This window comes from Ctenocephalides felis, unplaced genomic scaffold (assembly GCF_003426905.1).
Source record: "Ctenocephalides felis isolate EL2017-DRISC unplaced genomic scaffold, ASM342690v1 CF-g0.4_SCAFFOLD_01886, whole genome shotgun sequence".
Lineage (NCBI taxonomy): Eukaryota > Metazoa > Arthropoda > Insecta > Siphonaptera > Pulicidae > Ctenocephalides > Ctenocephalides felis.
The window spans coordinates 66828054-66849715 of record NW_020538040.1 but is presented as its reverse complement, the minus strand read 5'-3'; the positions used below and the strand labels follow the sequence as shown (position 1 = coordinate 66849715).

Here is a 21662-nt window from a genome sequence, read left to right as displayed (position 1 = left end):
TGAGATCGAGAAGTAAATTAGCATAAGTGATTAATTGGACTGTGGGCCCGTAGCATCGTCGCACGTTCGCACGTACTCGTATGTGCGCTGAAGCCACGTGTTCTTGCATAGTGCATACAAGTTACCGTACCTGGCGAAGTGGCGAAGTGGCGAAGTGGCGAATCTCAGTCGTTCATTAGACCCGCGCCGGTCAACAACTTATACCTTGTTGTTTATAAGCGCGCATGTTGTATAACTTACATTTTGTCGTTTGTTGAAGTTCGCTTGTTAGTAGTGGAAAAATCATTTCGAGCCCGTACAGATCATGCAATAGTGTAAACAAACCATGTTGCTTAGAAATAATAAATGTTACTAATAATAAGCACAATAAATATAACGATGACATTCAAATATTGCCAATAATTGAGATTCTCAATTATTTAAATGCATTTTATTTTATTCACTTATGCATTTGAAACAACAAGCGTGCTTAAATTAAGTGAAAAGTGGTCAGAGAAGTCACAAAACTTGCGATGAATACTAATAACAACAATTTAATATACCAAATTGTTTTTCAGTGTTCTTTGATTGTTGGATATTATTTCATTAATACACAAGGTATTATTTAAGATAAACTATAGTTTTAGTCACTTAAATTTGTTTAATACATTTTAAAATTTAATGGATAAAATTTTGCATGAATGGTTCATGTTTCAAGAATGTTATTGAGTACCACGTACAAACAAGCTAATAAATGAATTAATATATTTTAGCTTCTCAGATTTTAATGCATTTGTTTGTAATATATGCAGACTCTGAAGTACACAACACGCGTAATGTTTATTTACACATACCCACACACACATATATATATATATATATATATATATATATATACTTGTGTGTGTATATATATATTATTATTATATATATTAATATATTAATATATTAATATATTATATATATATATATATATATATATATATATATATATATATATAAAAGTAGATACTTTTGAAATATCCAACCTTAGAATATTAAAAAATATTTATCAATTTATTTCATACATAGTATTTCTTTTTATACTACTTTCAACCGCGTACGTTAATTCTCTATTCTCTATTACTCTTAATTTTCCTCTAAAGTGACATGCAGTAATCTACTTTTTAGAATATATCTAACATAGTTTTTTCCTATTTCTTATAATTTTAATTTTTATTTTTATTTATTATAATTTACCAACAAAGTTCTTTAAAAATATTTTAAAATCTACTCTAAATAAAATATAATCTAATATAAAGGAAGACGTGAGAGCTTGTGTTCCCAATTATTTTAAAATAAAATATAATCTAATATAAAGCAAGACAAGAGCTTTCAAATTGTAAAAATATATTGATAACTTGTAAATTCTGTGTTTTATAAGGTACTTTTTTCGATTATTGGAATTACCTTGTTTACTGTTAAAATGAGAAAAAGTTTGAAGTATATTGCAAAGCAAGCTTCTTGCTTTGGAACACTAAATTTATGTTGGATTTAAACACAACTTTACGGGCCTATCTTCAGTCAGAGCACCCAAAATACACACACACACACACACATATATATATATATATATATATATATTCTAGTATATTATATATATATACATATGTTTATATTTATTTTTATATGTCACCCACCTGACATCGGTTAAACAGCCCGCTGGTCATTTAAATTGAACGTAACGTAACCGTTGCATCAGTTGATTTAAGTGGATGCGATAAAAATAGTGATGAGTTTCAAATATGTATGCATACAAATGCTCATGTATTTAAATTTCTGCCTGAAGAAAGGTTGATGATACGAAAGCATTTGATTTCCATCTTCACATTTTACTTAGCTTAGCAATATCATTTTGCTGCTACCTGCTGCAAAATAATATTGCTATGTAATTAAGTTCTATATAATTTTATTTCCAAAGTTTCAATTAACTAATTCCTTAAATTTCATTTCACTTCATTACGCACTGAATTTCCGTAATAGAGTCCCACTGCTGCAGTGAAAAGATTTTACATATAGTTAGTTGAACATGTTTACAAATTTCGTTATAAATGAAGCCATAAAAAATGAATTGGTATACTTCTGGATTATTATATATGTATCCAAAAAAGTACCGCTAGAACAGTCCGACATAAAAAATTCAATATTTTTAATTTCAAAATTAATTTTTTCAATCAAAACTGTTCAAATGTATTGAAATAAAAAGTGCACAAAGTTGTGTGCACATATTCTTTATATGCCCATGCATTAAAAACACTATATATACATATATAAATATAAATTTATTTATTTATTTATAGTGGCGTCGAAAGCAAATTTTTGATGGGCGGGCTGTTTTTTTTTGATAGACAGCCTGTGGGTTCGTTTTTTTTTATAGGCAGCCAGTGGGTTCCTTTTTTTTAGACATATTAGGGCATATCATTTTTTGAGATTGAAGGGTGGGCTATATACAGTGCTGGATTTACAGCAGGAGCGGTTGGGGCTACTGCCCAGGGCGGCAAATTTTCGGGGGCAAAATTTGGATAGTGAGCAAAAAATTCTATACTCATTTTTTTTAATAACATTTTTCATTTCAAGAAATATAATTAACAAAGCATTAAATGCAATGCAAAATTTGACAATTTTGCTAATATAAAGATTCGTAAATTAGTTGAAAGTTTAAGAAAAATATGTTCATCAGATCTCGAGCCCTCTTAAGAAAACTTTGATGGAATTGCGCGCTATCTAAAAGACAATATTAAGAACTACAACTTATAGAGGATTTTTTTATCAATTTGTAAGCAATTGAGCCCCTGGGAGCAAGGAAATTCGAAAATGTCCATATTAATGACCACCCTAATATATATATATATATATATATATACTAGCAAACCCGACGAACTCCGTTTCGCCACCAGATGGTTTCGTGAGAAAGATGAGAAATTTTTTTGTTTTATATTTGGAAAGAAAAAATTGGATTTTATTATACAACAGTAATGAATTTATTTCTATTACAAAAATCGAAGTGTTTTTTAGTTGAACTTCTCTAAGTAAATGAAAGTGAATCCGCAAATTAATCGTTTCATTGATGTGCTCTTTGGCAAACCACATTTTTTTGTTTTTTGGTCTGACGTTAACACAAACAAAGCGGATTTCCAACTCGTGAACAGGCAACGTATAACTGCCCATGTGAAAAACAATGATTTTCTAAATAATCTATTTGAAATTTATCCCGCAAACACTAAGCGATTGGCCTTGCGACTTGTTATTGCAAACGCAAGGCGAACTGGAAATTGCAATCGTTTGAAGTCAAACGGAAGACCAGTCGGAATCATTGGTACCAAATCGCCAGCAATTTTTGATTAAATGGTGAAATTCAGTGTGTATATATCATTATTCTTTGCGGCAAGAATTGCTAGTTGACTTAACCAAGCAAAATTCTTATAATTCTCACTAATGTCATTACTTGAATTTTTAATTACGGTGCGTGAATTTCCAGCAGCTTGCATTAAAGCACGATGCCATGCACAACTAATTTTCTTTGCTATTAACCTTGTGGAGCCCGAACCTTTCCTACAAATGCAAAATTGTCGAAATCGGTTCGTGAGTTCTGGAGTTATTTTGTCAGGAAGGAAAACCCGACTTATTTTTATATATATAGAAGATAATCTATTTGCAATTATTTAAAACAATTATTGATTATTTTTATTACTCAAATTTTTAATTACGGTGCGTGAAGTTCCAGCAATTTGCATTAGGGCACGATGCCATGCACCACTAATTTTCTTAGCTATAAACCTTGCGGAGCCCGAAGCCTTCCAACGAATGCAAAATTGTCCAAATCGGTTCGTGCGTTCTGGAGTTATTTCGTCAGGAAGGAAAACCCGACTTATTTTTATATATAGAAGATATATATATATATATATATATATATATATATATATTTGTATTCATATATTATATTAATTTTTCTGAAATGATGTTTCAAGAATACTGTTCACTTACGCCAGAAACATAGTCAAACGAAGGAAGAATGATACTTTTTGTTTAGGATAATGTTATTTTAACCATATATTTTTGCAATAGAGATCATACTAAGAAACTAGGCTACGTACCTACATTATTTTCATTTTATTAAATTTAGTTGTGCCGCATAGTAAGATGCATACTATATATGATCTGTTACTATTGGATACACCGGTAAGTTATAAAACTAGTAGTGTATTGTTTTGTACTAAGGCAAATTGCTGAATATTTGGGATGTCTAGAATGGTGCATTAACAATTAATTGACAACATTTCTTGATTCCTACTTGTCTTAAATCTTAACACATCTTAAATAAATATAAAAATTGAAACGTTTGAAAATTACATTATGATTATGATTATTAATGGTCTATTTCATTGCTTTCAAATAACAATAAAATATAGAAACCCAATACGTAATGAATGTCATTTACCGTTAATTGATCGATCAACGAACAGTGTTATTAACCTCACTAACAGTGCTCAGTTTTGTGTATTGTTTATAACAATTGTCTTATTCGATATATGAGATAACACGGAAATTATTATAATTGTAAGTATAACGCCTTCCTTGTGCCTTTTTATAAGAATTTGTAAAGTTTCGAGATTCTTCGATTAAGATAATATTTATATTCAAACATGCTTTTTTACATATAGAATTTAGTTTGTAATATGTAAGAGGAGTAAATTAAGAAGTTGTACTCCAATGAAAACAATCGTCAAAAAAGTGAGAAATCTGAAGATTGGGTTCTCTGTACTTTTTGTTTTTTTTTTAATGTTCAGGATTATTCTTTATGAATAACAAGACGTTAAATTGTCGAAAAAAGTGGATAAAGATTATTTTTAAATATATATATATATATATATATATATATATATATATATATATACACTGGTGTCGGAACCGTGTGGGTTGTGTGGACTTGAGCCCACCCATAAATTTTGGTGGGTGAATCTCAAAAATATGATATTGTCTCAAATGTCTAAAAAAAAGAACAAGCCCGCATTGGCTGCCTAAAAAAAACGAGCGCACCCATCAAAAATTTGCTTCCGACGCCACTGTATATATATATATATATATATATATATATATATATATATATATAAATAAACATTTATTAACTTCCTAAAAAAATTTGTTTTTGCCAGAAATTTCGACTTACTAAATTTATATTTTTCGAACGTTTCAAGTCATTCTGAATAATTTCAAACCAAAATTGAACTAGTTGTGTATGGCATCGTGCCTTAAGGCAAATTGCTGAAACGTCCCGTACCGTAACAAAACATTCGAGAAATATTAAATCTTTTCATATAGATAAATACTGTAACATTGTCTAATATTTATAAGACTTATATAAACTGAATAACAAAGTTAAAATTATTTATTTAAAGTATATAAGTGAGCTTTAGAACTTTAGGCAGAATTAAAATTAAAATTTTGTCAAAACCAGCAGAAAGTTTTTTGAACCATTCAAATCGGATGCTTAGTCTTCTCAAAAACTACCATATTTTGCACATTTAGCTCGGTATCTCCAAAACGGCTGAACCTGCCTTTGCCAAAATCTAATCACCACTTCTCTGCGTCATTATGAATTGAATGTTTTTTAGATCATTCAAATCGGATGCTCCGTTCTCTCAAAAACTCGATTTCTATTTTCTTCACTAATAGCTCCCTATCTCCGAAACGGTTGGACACGCCTTTGCCAAAAACTAATTAGAACATCTCCCTATCAACGGGAATCGAATGTTTTTTGAACCATTCAGATCGGTTGATCCGTGCGTCCGAAAACGTGGACGAAAAATTGTATCGATACATGCATACATACACACACATCCTTTTTTTCTGGGGTATGCCACAATGTTCAGAAACTTTCAAAACGTGAAGAAATGTAAAAATTTTCAATTTTGATTTTTGGACGATTACAATAACTTACCCTACGGGAAGTTAAAACAAAATGCGTGAATATGTGAGCCTTAATTTAACCTTTCGTCCAAGTTTTCTCAAAAACGGCTGAACTGATTTCAAACGGCTACCATTGATTAGCTATATGCGACATTCGGCGAAGCCGTCTCTTTATAATTAGCAGAATAATACACAATTTTCCATCTACGTGTTAGCTAAATATCCTGAACCGACCTTAAAAGTTCAGTAACCGTTCGAGCAAGATATTTGTTGAACTTATTGTTGAATTAGTTGGATATCATGCTAAATAATTTTTGGCAAAGACCGGCAGTTTCTTGGTGTTGTGATGTTTATAATGAACATTCTAAAATATTGAAGTCCTAAGCAAAGTAGTTGAAAATCACAGCTTTGAATAATGGGCTGTATTTTAAAACATATAAAGTTTGTTTACATTGGAAATATTAATAGAACTTTAAAAAAGCTGCTAAAACTTTATTTATAAAATAATTAGTTTGAATATTTTCCAAATAGCTGAATCTCAATTATTATTGATTAAGTCAATTATTTGCATGTATCGAGAAGTTCTTGGAACTTACCATATGGCAAAATGTCTTACACATAGTATTTGGAAACAGGCGATTGGGGCACAATTCTTATATTCAGATGTGATATCAATGACACGAAATAAAAATGCTGCGATATCATCACAAATCAAGCTTAAATCATCTCTGAAGACTATATCAGGTGTCGAGGTTTACAACAAAATACCTGATGAGTGGAAATCCAAAAACAAAAATAATTTTGAAAATATTGTCAAAAATTATTAATGAATTATTATTTATTAAATTAGGTTTCATTATAATTATGTATAAGTAATGTAAATTGTCATTATTGAATTTTAATAAATTTCTATTCTGTTCTATATAAAATATAGAGTGTGTTAAAATATTTTACGTATATTTAATAGAGATAGTATAGTTAAAGGTTTTAGACATAAATCATTTCCAATCAATGATAGCTTAACCTATTTTACTTAACAGTAAATCATTGATCCGTAGGTATCGCTAAGTAAACTTTGATAAGACGGTCGATGAAGGCAAACAGACGCTCTTTGTTTCGTTAACCTTAAATGAACTTGTTTTATAAACATTTTTACTTAGCCTGTCTTTATTAGCATAGGCAATTCATTAATAAAATATTAAAACAGTGCAGCGTCGCGACTGATTGCGATCGTAAATTCTTATGCACAAAAGCAATATGTACCAAGGATGGTCAGAAAGCGGGTCAGAAGGTGTTAATTCAACAAGCCAGACGGTTTTTAATTTTAACTTCAGTAAGGTGAGTTATTAAAATCGAAAAAGTCGACATTTGATACTTTTAATATCTCTACATTTCAAGATCTTCTGATCTATTTGGCATACAAAAAAGGATGAACAATGTGCGTAATTGAGTACATATTAGTATGAGTATATAGACAGGAGTATATATTATTAAAAGCTGATTAGTGAAAATGCACATTTATTAGTAAAACATTATCATTTGGCATGATAACATCAAATTATGAACAGACTATCAAAGAAGAAAAAATAAAATTTAAGATTTTTTAATTTATTAAAGATTTTTAGATTTTTTTTTTCAAAATTGATATTTCAAATATAATAAATAATAAATAAAAAATTCAATTTCAAATCTGTATAAATTAAAAAATTACCGATTTTCAAATTTTCAATTTAATAAAATGTATAATATAACTGAAAAAAACAAATAAACTACAATGAGACAAAAAGCATTATTTTATCAAATATTTGAAAAACATTATAAATTTTCAAAAAATACATTTTCTAATTTTATTTCATTGAATATTTTCATTATTCTAATGATTGTCTATAGAACCAGAAGTCATTAATTCAGTTTCCAAATAATTTTTTTTCATATAAACAGATTTTTACGCCGGATTAGAATTTGTTGAGAAAGCATGGATTAATTATCATTACTTCAATTAGGATGAAACGACTAAGTCGATTTTATAGTTTACCAACTAGACCGAAGGTACATAACTGACATTTTAAAAATACCTAGCATTGTTTTAGTAGTTGCTTATCAAAAACTCTCTAACATTACTTTTGAACAATGAATTTTTGATTTTTGAAAATCGATTCAGAATTTTTTGCAAAGACGTTCTCGTTAACTATGAAGAAGCGTTTCGACAGATCATCACATAAAACTAATACTATGACATGTCGAGCTTGATAAAATGACTGCAGCCATTTTCGAAAAGACGTCGACCAGGCACACATCTTTTCATTTTGAGTCACTTCTTTTCGGGCGAAGATGTAGAGCGTAGACATGTCGTTATATAAAAATTAACTAGCTGTAAGTGAAATTCTGTCTTAAGGCTATCGTGCCTTGAGGCAAATTGCTGGAACTTTCCGTACCAAAAATTATTATTTTTTTAAAAACGATTAACATTTTTGAAAAAAAACTAGCTGTAAGTGGAATTCTGTCTTAAGGCAATTAGGGCATCGTGCCTTAAGGCAAATTGCTGGAACTTCCCGTACCAAAAATTATTATTTTTTTTTAAAACGATTAAAATTGAAAAATTGAAAAAAATTTACTTCGAAAAAATAAGATTTTTGAGAAACTATAAATTGGACAAAAAATTACTTTTTTTTGAAAAAAAATTTTTTTTTTAAAAAATTTTTTTTAAAGAAAATTTTTTTTTAATTTTTTTTTTTTAATTTTTTTTTTTTATTTTGACATATTTTGGAAGATCTGAACTTGTTTTTCAGAGCAATCGTACTGCTTTAACTGCATAGAGACGAAATATAAAGCGCGTAAGCGCGGCGTCGCTGTCTAACGGGTAAACATTGATACGGAACCCATAGGAAAATAAACAAAATTTATACTTATTGTTAAAATCTCTATAAAATATCTGAAAATTTGATGTGCATATCTCTAATGATCATTTTAGACCGCCAAATGGCATTTTTTTTACTTCTATCGTTATATCTCCGAAACCGCTAGACCTGCCTTTATGAAAATTTGACCAATTCTTTATCTTGTCAATACAAGTAAAATGTTTTTTGAATTATCAAAATCGAACGCTCCGTTCTCTTAAAAACTGAGTTACCGTTTTCGGCACTTTTTGCCCCGTATCTCCGGAACGGATAGACCTGCCTTCGCCAAAAACTAATCAGCACGTCTCCTTATCAATACGAATCGAATGTTTTTTGAATTATTCAAATCGGTTGATCCGTGTTCCCGAAATCGTCGACGAAAATTTGTATCCGCACATACATACACACACGCACACACACACACACACACACACACACACACACGCGCACATTCATCCATTTATTCTAAGGTATGCCAAAATATTCAGAAACCTCTGAAACGTAAAGATATATAAAAATTTTCATTTTCGATTTTTTTGCGATTACTATAACTTACCCTACGGGAAGTTAAAAATTACTTCGAAAATATAAGATTTTTGAGAAACTATAAATTGGACAAAAAATTCCTTTTTTTTGAAAAAAAATTAAAAAAAAAATTTTTTAATTTCTTTTTCGAAAAAGAAATGTTTTCTTTATTTTGACATATTTTGAAAGATCTGAACTTTTTTTCAAAGCAATCGTACTACCTACTAACTGCATAGAAACAAATTATAAAGCGCGAAAGCGCCGCGTCGCTGTCTAACGGATAAACATTGGGACGGAACCCATAGGAATGTAAACAAAATTTATACTTATTGTTAAAATCTCTATAAAATATCTGATAATTTGATGTGCATATGTCTAATGATCGTTTTTGACCACCAAATGGCATTTTTTTTTACTTTTTTTGTTAAATCTCCGAAACCGCTAGACCTGCCCGTATGAAAATTTGATCAATTCTTCATTTTGTCAATACAAATAAAATGTTTTTTGAATTATTAAAATCAGGCGCTCCGTTCTCTTAAAAACTGAGGTACCGTTTTTGGCACTTTTTGCACGCACACACACACATACATCCATTTTTTCTAAAGTATGCCAAAATATTCAGAAACCTCTGAAACGTAAAGATATATAAAAATTTTCATTTTCGATTTTTTTGCGATTACTATAGCTACCCTAGGGGAAGTTAACAAAAAAAGAGTAAATGACCAATACCAAAATTAGCCGAAATTCACGTTTCATTGTTTTACATATTTGAACTTATGAACTCAGAATATTTTGATAAAACCAGAAAATAGGAAATTTTAGGTATTATATAAACAGTAACAATACTATGTAACTAAATATTGATTGCCAAAATATTATTTCAAAATCCAAAAGCATATGGTCATATATATATATATATATATATATATATATATATATATATATTTATATATATATATATATATATATATATTAAATTATTTAAATAATTTAAATGTTGATCTACGTGTTAGTTAATTCCTATTAGGATAAATTTCTTTTAAATAAATTCAATAATTTTGGCAGACTATTGCGTCTGTAATATTTAGTTTGTGATTGGCTTTGGAATAAGATAAATGATAGAAGCATTTTGCACATAGGTGGGAAGTAACCTTGAACAAGCATTTCAATTACCTGTTACTTATAGAACTGTTGAGCTATTAAAATAGTTTATAATGTGCTAATTAATTTATCTTATTGATCATTTTAAAATATGAAGCAAATGCATTTTTTCCATTCACTTTCGGAGAAGCAATCATTAGCTAACATAGGCAGTATTGGCATTTTATAGTGAATTAACATTACCTATTCTTTTTTTATTGAATTTTTAAGACTTCTGATGCTGTTCGTTGTTATTCTAATAACAAATACTAAAGTACATTATAAGTACAGAATTTTAGTATTTATTATACAGTATATATTTAAGCAAAGGCTTAGACAGTCACTCGCTTGCCACCGACATAAATTGAGAATGCTACACAAAGTTATCCATATTTTATTTTAGATTTTAGAAAAAATGGATGTATGTGTGTATACAAATTTTTGTCAACGATTTCGGGAACACGGGAATATATTGATTTGAATAATTAAAAAAAAAACATTCGACTCGCATTAATGGAGAGATGTGCTATTAAACTTTAGCAAAAGCAGGCCCAGCCGTTACGGTACAAAAAGTGCCAAAAATCGTAATTCAGTTTTTGAGAAAACAGAGCGTCCGATTTTAATGATTCAAAGAACATTTTATTTGTACTGACAAAATGAAAAACTGATAAACGTCTTGAGAATGCAAGTCTAGCGGCTTCGCAAATCCAATAAGAATATGCCATTTTGCGGTAAAAAATTAGACATGACATATGCACATCAAATTATTAGATATTTTATAAAGATTTTAATAAGTACAAATTTTGTTTATATTTTTAATAGTTGCATACCAATGATTACTGTTAGTTTGCGAAGTGGCGCATACGCGCTTCGATAGTATAGCACGATTGCTTTGATTAAAAGTTTTAAATTTTCGAAAAAGTTCAAAGTATAAAAAAAATATATATAATTTTTTCTCTACATTAGCTATAAAAATCTTTGAGTTGTTCCACTGAATGACGGCCTCGTCGAAGACCGAAGATAGTTAAATAAAGCTTATCATAATTGTATTAATACACAAATACAATTATGCTACAAATTACTTCAAATATATAGTAATAGATAAATATATAATTACTTGCAGGTGGTCTTTGCTGGGCCTCTATGAATGTTAATGGACGTTGCACAGAACTTAAAGCACCAGCAATGTCTAAGAAGGATTGTTGCAGTGACAACGTATCTGGCACTGCCTGGTCCGAGGAAGATTTAGATTCGGGCACATTATTCTTTTGGCGGGTTTTAGGTGGTGGTGTGCAGTGCTCCGGCTGCAAAGGTATATATAAGGTATATATAACGCACAAAATGTACATATATTTATTGAATTTCAAAAATTATAAGGAAATTTTAAAATAGTCGAAAAACCGGATAGGAACATTGTTCACAATCTATACTATAGATATTACAAATATAATTTATCGGATACAAATATGTAGTTTGTGAGCTTTTTGAAAATAAGAATATTTAGTTTGATGTTTTGATTATAAACAACATGTAGCTGTTTAACCACAAACTTTTAGCATTAATTGACTTATGCTTATGCGCAGTCTAAAAGTATATTTTTTGATAGTATAAAATGGTTTATATATTATTGTTAGATCGTGCAATAAATAAACAATCATAAAATAATATTACTACTCCCGAACAATTAATTTAAATTTTACAATTATACATCATGACTAATTCGAGCCAAGAATTGTGGTATTTGGGATACTAACATGGGACATGGCAATGGGTCTCAAACGGTTGAAAATGATTATACTCTATAAGATTAAATTGATATGCAACTTTCTTTGCTATTACAGAACTACTTCTACGCAAGTCTATTCAATACTTAAGATAGCACAAATTTCATTATAATTATACAAATAGCATCAATAATTACTGATATATAATAAGTTAGATGATTAAGCACTTTCACAGATTTACACCGCACGCAAAATTAAATGGATCATCACACGATATCTGATGAAATATTTTTATCGCTTCGGTGGCAAGAATTACCAGCAAGTTTTACAAGTTCAATATAATTCTGAATATACCTACTCTAACCATGGCAAATAAAATAATAAGTAGTTGTAACTCCAACTACGGCTTTCTTTCTAATAAAAAATCCTGACAAACCCATTAATGAATTAATATAACCGATAAATGATGCGACAAAACTATTCTTAGAATCAAATTATGTTAGGCAATGACAAATATGAACGCGATCAGGTTCACAATCGTTCATATTGCTTTCAACATAGATTTTAAGAAAATTGTAAAAATAACAACTTGTATTAGTTTTGCCTCAATATACAACCGATTTGCAAAGAGCGAGTAAAGCAGCGTCAATGTCGAGTACTGCGGAGTACTGGACAAACTTACATTATGATTCATTTATTAATTTATATAAAAATTGAAATTTTACTTCTCGTATACTTTACTTTAAATCTCCCGAAAATAACGATCAACGTTACGAGAACTATGCGATACCAAGAAGTGCATAGCATAATTTTAATGTGCAGCTTAATGCACAAAATTTTGAAAGATGAGACCAATCCACCGTTTAAGAGTATTGATGCCATTAAAAAATAGAAAGCAAAGTAAGCCAGACAGATTAATTTGGATCATTGCAATCATAAATTCATAAGAAATATAGGATACCAAAACTTCAAATTTGCGAAAAATTAAAACGCTGACCAACTGTTTCAAGATAGCTCTAATATTCAATCCACAACTTGCAATGGTTGCAAGAAAATAACTCAAAAATGTTAAAGTTTGTCAAAAACAAAACTAGGCAGAAAATGGATATTGCTACCAACTATATAAATTGTAGCACACTGCAATATCATACAACGTATCCATGTCCGGCCACGTCCAAACATTTCTGCACGTGTCCCAATGCAAGTATTCCAGGCATTTGAGAGCAATGTGCCACGTTACACTAGAATCGATGCAACTAACCAAGCTTAAACAAAACTCAGAGATCAGGATTTCCACATATCTTGATATCAGATTGTTTTTTTAAATCATCCAAATGATTCGAAGACATTTACAGTGTTACCATTGTTACATAATATAATTATTCGGCTCTTTAGCTGGCTTAATATTTGAGAGCCCGCTTTGATTTCGTATTCAGATCTTTATATAGGAATACAGGGCCCTTTAACGTTTTCAGTCTTAGAATTAAACAAATTCAAAACATCGTAAGCAAACAAGTGGCACATCAACATCAACAATCTCAGCAAACATTAAAAACATATTAGCATGCCATAAGTACTTACAACAGACAAACTTGAAATAATCTTACTTAAAAACAGATAAAGTCCTGAATTAATACATGTTTTAACATAAAATTACAGAAATATTTCTTCGTAATTAACAATTTGCTTATTATTGTCTATTCCTGACCACAACTCATATAAAGTTATGCCAGAAATAACCAAACTGGAAACGTGAAAATAATACCACAGAATATCAGCAGAGTTAAGCCATATCAATCTTCCACAAGATCCACATTGAGAATAAATGATAATCCACAACCAACAAACGTACTGTAAAGCCAGTTACTGTTACAGATTTTCCACAATGAAAACCACTCAACATACGCTACGTGATATTAACTACTGTTCAATACCAAAGATTTTTATATTAAGTGCTATTGTATTGCATATAATAAATAAACGATTAAAAGCTATATTGCTATATATAAACACCTCAATCTATACCAATATGTTTATTTACTTGACTGATTTTTTATATACAAATAGATATTTTAAGCATGAAGCAACAGATTAATGCCTTATCAACCAGTATACAAAATGTAGTTGATAAACTATGCGAAGCATTATAATAATATATTTATTAGAAACGGCCGGCAAAGTGTGAAGAAATACATTGAAATGAAAAATAAACAGAATACAGAGTGAAATATTTCAAATAATTTATAATAGCTTTAGCAACTAATTAAAATGATAATTCTTTTATTGATTATAATCGGGATGCGTGATTCCAGTAAAAAAAAGCCTCAGCTCATTGTCAAGAAGATGTTCCCGAAAAAGTTGATTCCTGAATCACTAATACATTGTTACCCAGGAATAGCAATTTGCAACTAGGCTATTTACTTTGATCGGATATTGCAAGCAATGACGCTGCATGAATTAACACATCTAATTGTAAGCTAAAAGATACGATGCCATGAAACTTCTAGCCCATTAGGGACGAGTTTTTAATGCCGCATTCGTGGCGATTGTCATGTGAATGATATTACTTTTTAAATTCATGGCATAAAACAATTCACTCAAGAGGGCTTATTGTTTTAACTTTGTTTCCTATATTTTTTGCAAAATAGAGCTCACAAGATTTAGATAAGATAAGATATTAAAGAATCTTAATAGTTAATTTTCGAGAAGGTAGAAAAATGTTTATTCTGCTTTCATTAAACCACTGCCAGTTTACATCAATTTTTCTTATTTCAGAGAGTTGCAGTGAAGTGAAATGCGATGTAGGGGAGAAGTGCGTGGAGCGGAACGGTAGACCAAAATGCGTTTGCGCGCCCGATTGCCGAGGAAGTGCGAAGCGAACTCTCCCAAAGCATGTGGCTGGTAAGCCAGTTTGTGGAACTGACGGCAAGAGTTATCGAACTTTGTGCAGGCTTAAGAAGCGCGCTTGTCGAAGAAAAAATTCATCGCTTACTGTTGCATATTATGGACCATGTCAAAGTACATACATCTTTGTCACGTTTTATCATATATAAAATAATATTTATTCTCTGGGATTATCGTTCATCAGCAGAATTGACACGATATAGAATACAAAATTGAGACTACATAACAAAACCGTCTTTCAAAGTAGAATATTTCAATATACCTATAATATAAGTTTATCGAAACTGAAATACTAATTGTAAGTAAAATTACAACATAATCTCTATATGCAATACGTTGGATTCCTACGAATAAAACAAAATCAGCGTTGTTTGACATCTAATTATAGAACTATTGGGTAGATTATAATGTTTTTTTGTTTGAATTTTTCTAACGCCCAAATAACATGATGTGATAATTCATCAGGTTGCATATTGGCTACAGCATTTCACGATTGATTTGTGCCACATAACCAAATTCGATATATAATAGCTTTGAATCCATTTTATATCGAATATTTTTTTGAACGTACTGAAACGTACTAAAACATAACATGAAGTAGAAAGGGTAAACTGATTAAATTTCAGAAAAAAATCGTTAATTTGGCGTATAAAAGCAAGTTTTGAGTATCTTCACTAATAAAAATTATATATATCGTTAAAATCCTCACATTAATTAAATGCACATGCATATGGATAACTTTCAAAGGATAAATACGAATAGAATATTGTCTCAATCGTTTGAATTGATTGATTCGTTATTTCAGTTTGAAATGCACAAAAATTGTGTTCAAACATTCAAACTTACGTAAATATATACATAATGTTCCTCATAACATTTTTTACCATGCATGTCAAAATAATTAGAATAGTTCTGAATGATTGAAGCAAAAAGCATAAAACATCATGAAAGTAATCAACATATCATTAAAACGTAAATATTTAAAAGAATGTTCTAGATTTTGTGTGATCTATATTCATCAAATAATTGTTTATAAACATATCAAGCGATTTAAGTTTATTAATTATTAAATATTCCGAATGCCGAGGCTTTTAATAGTTATCGATCTCGAACCGCATAAAAGTTTGAAATTTTCTAAAACATCAAGTAAATTTATAGCTAAAAGTCCATAACATTTAATCTACTACACGTTTAAACATTACGATTAATTTTTACTACATTTTCAAACAGATGTACGAGGCACTCCTGTTATTTCATTCTTCATAAATAAATTTATCAAGAACCGAGTTAGTTTAATAATCAAACTAATGGTATATGGCATCGTGCCTTATGGCAAATTGCTGGAAATTCCTGTTTCCTGTACCGAAAAAATTTTTTTGAGAATTTAAAAAAAAATAGATTTTTGAGCATTTTGAAAATTTAAAAAAATGGAAAAATCTATTTTTTTTTTGAATTTCGAATTTTTTTTAAAAACTTTTTTAAACTTTTTTTTAAAGCAATTGCGCTGCGTAGCTGTTTTAGAGATGAAATATCGAATTTGATGTGCATACGTGTTTTTTTTTTATAATTTTATTTGAACAGCGATCAGAACTTATGGGTTCTATGAGCTGTTGTGATTAAGATCTTACAAACTACGTTTGTTTTATTACAGATGGCAACCCAAACAGTTGTCACATCTCTGTATGATAAATTTTTATTACAATCTCTGTAATAGGGGCAAGTATGGTGCAACAATTCCGGGTGAGGGGCTATTTTCACTTGGAAACATATTGCTATCTATATTTCCAAGTGAAAATCGTTGTCAATGTTGCCTGACAACAGGCTGCTCATGCATACGTGTAATGATCATTTTTTGACCGCCAAATGTTTTTTTTTTTACTTTTTTATTGGATCTCCGAAATCGCTGGACCTGCCTGCCCAAAAATTTAATCAGTTGTTCATTTCATCAATACTAATAAAATGTTTTTTGGATTAATGAAATCGGAACTCCGTTCTCTTGAAAACTTAATTACTATTTTTGCAGTTTTTGTCCCGTAGATTTGAAATGGCTTGACCTTGCCTTGGCCAAAAACTAATCAGCATGTCAATAGGAATCGAATGTTTTTTGAATTATTCAAATCGGTTGATGCGTGTTCAAGATATCGTCAACGAAAATTTGTATCCGCACATACATACACACACATACATATAAATCAATTTTTTCTAATGTTTGACAAAATATTCAGAAACCTCTAAACGTAAAGATATATGAAAGTTTTCATTTTCGAATTTTTGCGATTAATATAACTTATCCTACGAGAAGTTAATAATTTGTAATCTTATGATGATTTGCCATTTAATTGGATATTTAATTCCATTTATACATCATTAATGACAAGTTTTCCACTTTCGTTTGCTAATTTTTTAATTAGGCGTAACGCTCTACAGACACTATTAGTTTCAGAGACTGAATTTACATTGGCACCGCATATGTAGAAGTAGAAGTTTTGAAATGCGTATAATCGTTCTCTCTTATCAGAAACGTAGTTATTAGAATTAATTAAGAAAGGCGATTACATTGTTGAGTTGAATATATTTGATGTGAGGAGCACGCGATAAAATACTTGACTATAAATATTAAAATGTAATAGGGAGCTGCGAGAGAATCAAGTGCGGCGGCGGACGCCAATGCTTGGTTGATCAAAACATGAAGCCTCACTGCGTGCGCTGTGCCGTGCGTGCCTGTCCGCCCTTGGCGAATTCTTCGACGAGCGATCGTCGTTTGTGCAGCGCGGACGGCGTGACCTACATGTCCGCGTGCTATCTGAGAGAAGCCGCTTGCAGGAAAGGTAGAGCGATACCGATCGCATACAGAGGACGTTGCAAAGGTTAGAAATTAAGAATACAGTAAGACTCGATTGCTTTACTATTAGACGAAAAACTAGTGGTATGTATATTACATCTATAATAATTAACTAGTGGGGCGCATGGCATCGTGCCTTAAGGCAAATTGCTGGAACTTCCCGTACCAAAAATTATTATTTTTTTAAAAACGATTAATATTTTTGAAAAAAATTTACTTCAAAAAAATTAGATTTTTGAGAAACTATAAATTTGACAAAAAATTACTTTTTTTGAAAAAAAAAATATTGAGAAAAAATGTGTTCTTTATTTTGACATATTTTGGAAATTCTGAACTTTTTTTTCAAAGCAATCGTATTGCTTTAACTGCATAGAGACGAAATGTCAAAGCGCGTAAACGCCGCGTTGCCGTCTAACGGATAAATATTGGTACGGAACCCATAGGAATGTAAACAAAATTTATACTTATTGTTAAAATCTCTATAAAATATCTGGTAATTTGATGTGCATGTGTCTTTACTTTACTTTTTTTTATTAGATCTCCGAAACCGCTAGACCTGCCTTCATGAAATTTGATCAGTTCTTCATCTTGTCAATACAAGTAAAATGTTTTTTGAATTATTAAAATCAGACGCTCCGTTCTCTTACATCTTAAATGAGTTACCATTTTTGGCACTTTTTGCCCCGTATCTTTGGAACGGCTAGACCTGCCTTCGCCAAAAACTAATCAGGACGTCTCCTTATGAATACGAATCGAATGTTTTTTGAATTATTCAAATCGGTTAATTAGTGTTCCCGAAATCGTCGACGAAAATTTGTATCCGCACACACACACACACACATACATCCATTTTTCTAAGATATGCCAAAATATTCAGAAACCTTTGAAACTTAAAGATATATAAAAATTTTCATTTTCGATTTTTTTGCGATTACTGTAACTTAACCTACGGGAAGTTAACGAGTGGTGCATGCCATCGTGCGTTAAAAAAATTGCTGGGACTTTCCGTACAAAATATTTTTAAAAAAGATTCAATTTTCTTTTAGAACTCTGAAAAAACTCGATTTTTGAGATTTTTAAAATTTTTGAAAACAATTGACCTTTTTGAAAAATTTGATTTTTTTTATAATTTGAAATATTTTGAAAATTTTGAACTGTTTTTTAAAACATTCGCAATATGTCAGCTGCGTAGAAACGAAATATGGTTTACCATTGGTACGGAACCCATAGAAAAGTAAACAAAATTTGTTCTTATTATTAAAATATTCATAAAATATGTGATAATTTGATGTGCATATGTCTAATGATCATTTTTGTCCGCTAAATGGTCACTTTTTTATTAGATCTCCGAAACCGCTAAACCTACCTTCACAAAAATTTCATCAGTTCTTCATTTCGTCAATACAAATAAAATGTTTTTTGAATCATACAAATCAGACGCTCCGTTACCATTTTTGGAACTTTTTGCCCCGTATCTCCGAAACAACTCGACTTGTCTTCGCCAAAATCTAATCAGCACGTCTCCTTATCAATATGAATCGAATGTTTTTTAAATTATTCAAATCGGTTGACCCGTGTTCCCGAAATCGTTGACGATAATTTGTATCCCACACACACACACACACACACACACACACACACACACATACACACACATACATCCATTTTTTAAAGTATGCCAAAATATTCAGAAACCTTTGAAACGTAAAAATATATAAAAAAAATATTTTCAATTTTTTTGCCTTGTTGCAAAAATTATAAACAAGCTAAGTTTCAAAACTACAATATGGCTAAACAAGCATATTAAACATTGCAGTGCAGGAAACATTGACATTCTACAAAAAAAAAATTGAATAAATGATTTTGTGTGTTTTTTTAATTTAGCTCAAGTAGATAAAATAATTATAGAATAAAATCTCTTTGCCATTAAAGTTTTACACAAAATCAATTGACTATAACAATGATTATATTTATAGATAATGCTACGTGCGACAGTATACGTTGCATGGATCGCCAAGTTTGCTTAAGTGAGCCTACAACGCAATTTCCTCGATGTGTAACATGTAGTTACAAATGCAAATCCAAAAACCATCGAATGCATTTGAATATCCGAGGTTCGATGGACACGGTACTCTGCGGTACCAATAACTTAACGTACTACTCCTGGTGCCACATGCTGCACGATGCCTGCTCTACGGGCTACATAATTGACACCAGACATGCTGGCGCCTGCAGAACCGATCGAGGTACCGATTACTTTAAAAGCTTATTAGGACGTTTATCATGATAATGATACGATTACTTATCAAAACTAGTGGTGTATGGCATCGTGTCTTAAGGCAAATTTCTGGAACTTTCCGTACCGTAATGAAATATTCGAAAAATTTCAAACGTTTTCAAATATATTATTACAAATACTGTAACTTTCATTATTTTTGCTATCTTTTTATATCTGAGCAAATCAAATGTAAATCATAAATAAATCAATTTATCTCCAGAACATTGACAATCGTCATTTCATTTCGAATTCAATTTCAAAAAAGTTGAAAAACTGCTCCCGTATATTCACAGTCTAAACGCATTTGCACTGTACTTAGCTTGGCGGCATTTTCACATTTTTCAATAGTTTTCACAAAATTGGAAAAGTGCTCCAGTGCATAACAGTCTGAACGCACTTGGGTTCAGTTCATTCAAACATTTGTGGCGCTTAGACTGTGCTTATCTTGGGCAATTTTTTGAATATTTAATCCAAAATTCAAAAATATTTTTTGAAAAAAAGAATTATAAATTTTTTTTTTCCAAAGCAATTATTTTGTTGAAACAAGTTGAAATTGACAGGAATCGAATGTTTTTTAAACCATTCAAATCGGTTGATCCGTGCGCCTGAAAACGTGGACGAAAAAATGCGGACATACAAAACACACACACACATATCCATTTTTTCTGAGGTATGCCAGAATGTTCAGAAACCTTCAAAACGTCGAGAAATGCAAAAAAAATTATTTTCGATTTTCGGCCCATTACTATAACTAGCCTACGGGAAGTTAAAAAATGCATTACAATAATCAAATAAATCAGAACGTTTAGGTTGCCGATCGACAATTATAGGATTTTCAATACAATGCTATATTCATCGATTTCCGAACATATACATAATACATATATGTATATCATTTTAAGATAGTTTCACTATTTGCTATTTAGATCGTAGAAATAATATAACGACTAAAATCTTGAATTTTAAATTTATTAACATAATATAATATATGTAAAAGTTGTTAAATCTTGCAAAGACTATTCATCTATTAATTAGTATTCATCTTTTACAGGTTCAACAACCAGAAAAAAAATTAGGCTCAGGTAAAATTCCTATTCAAACTCTAACAGTATGGTACCCAAAGCAGCAAATATGAATATTAATAATTAAACTAATTGTATATAATATTACAAAAGTTTTGTGTTACGCTCATATAAGCTTCCAATATTTAAGTTAATAAAGATAAACTAAATTATTTTATCAAATATACCAAATGATATTATGGATAAGTAATAAATATATGATTTTTTTTTAATTATGTTAAAACACTATAAAAACATACTTTTAATTTGATCGCTTTTTATCGTTATGTATAATATAGTATATTTAAAATCGTTTTTTTAAATTATTTTGCTACGTGCATGCATACGAATTGGACTATATGTATA

The 21662-nt window shown here is 30.2% G+C and overlaps 1 protein-coding gene across 1 annotated transcript; it reads left to right on the top strand.

The window, feature by feature from the left end:
* The first annotated feature begins 471 nt into the window (after positions 1-471).
* Positions 472-21392, top strand: LOC113377187 (follistatin-A-like). The gene is made up of 6 exons (XM_026617412.1): positions 472-597; positions 11611-11799; positions 14987-15229; positions 17746-17982; positions 19934-20203; positions 21287-21392. Exons 1-6 carry the CDS (start codon positions 513-515, stop codon positions 21319-21321), a joined length of 1059 nt encoding a protein of 352 aa, XP_026473197.1. The 5' UTR covers positions 472-512; the 3' UTR covers positions 21322-21392.
* Positions 21393-21662: the final 270 nt, after the last annotated feature.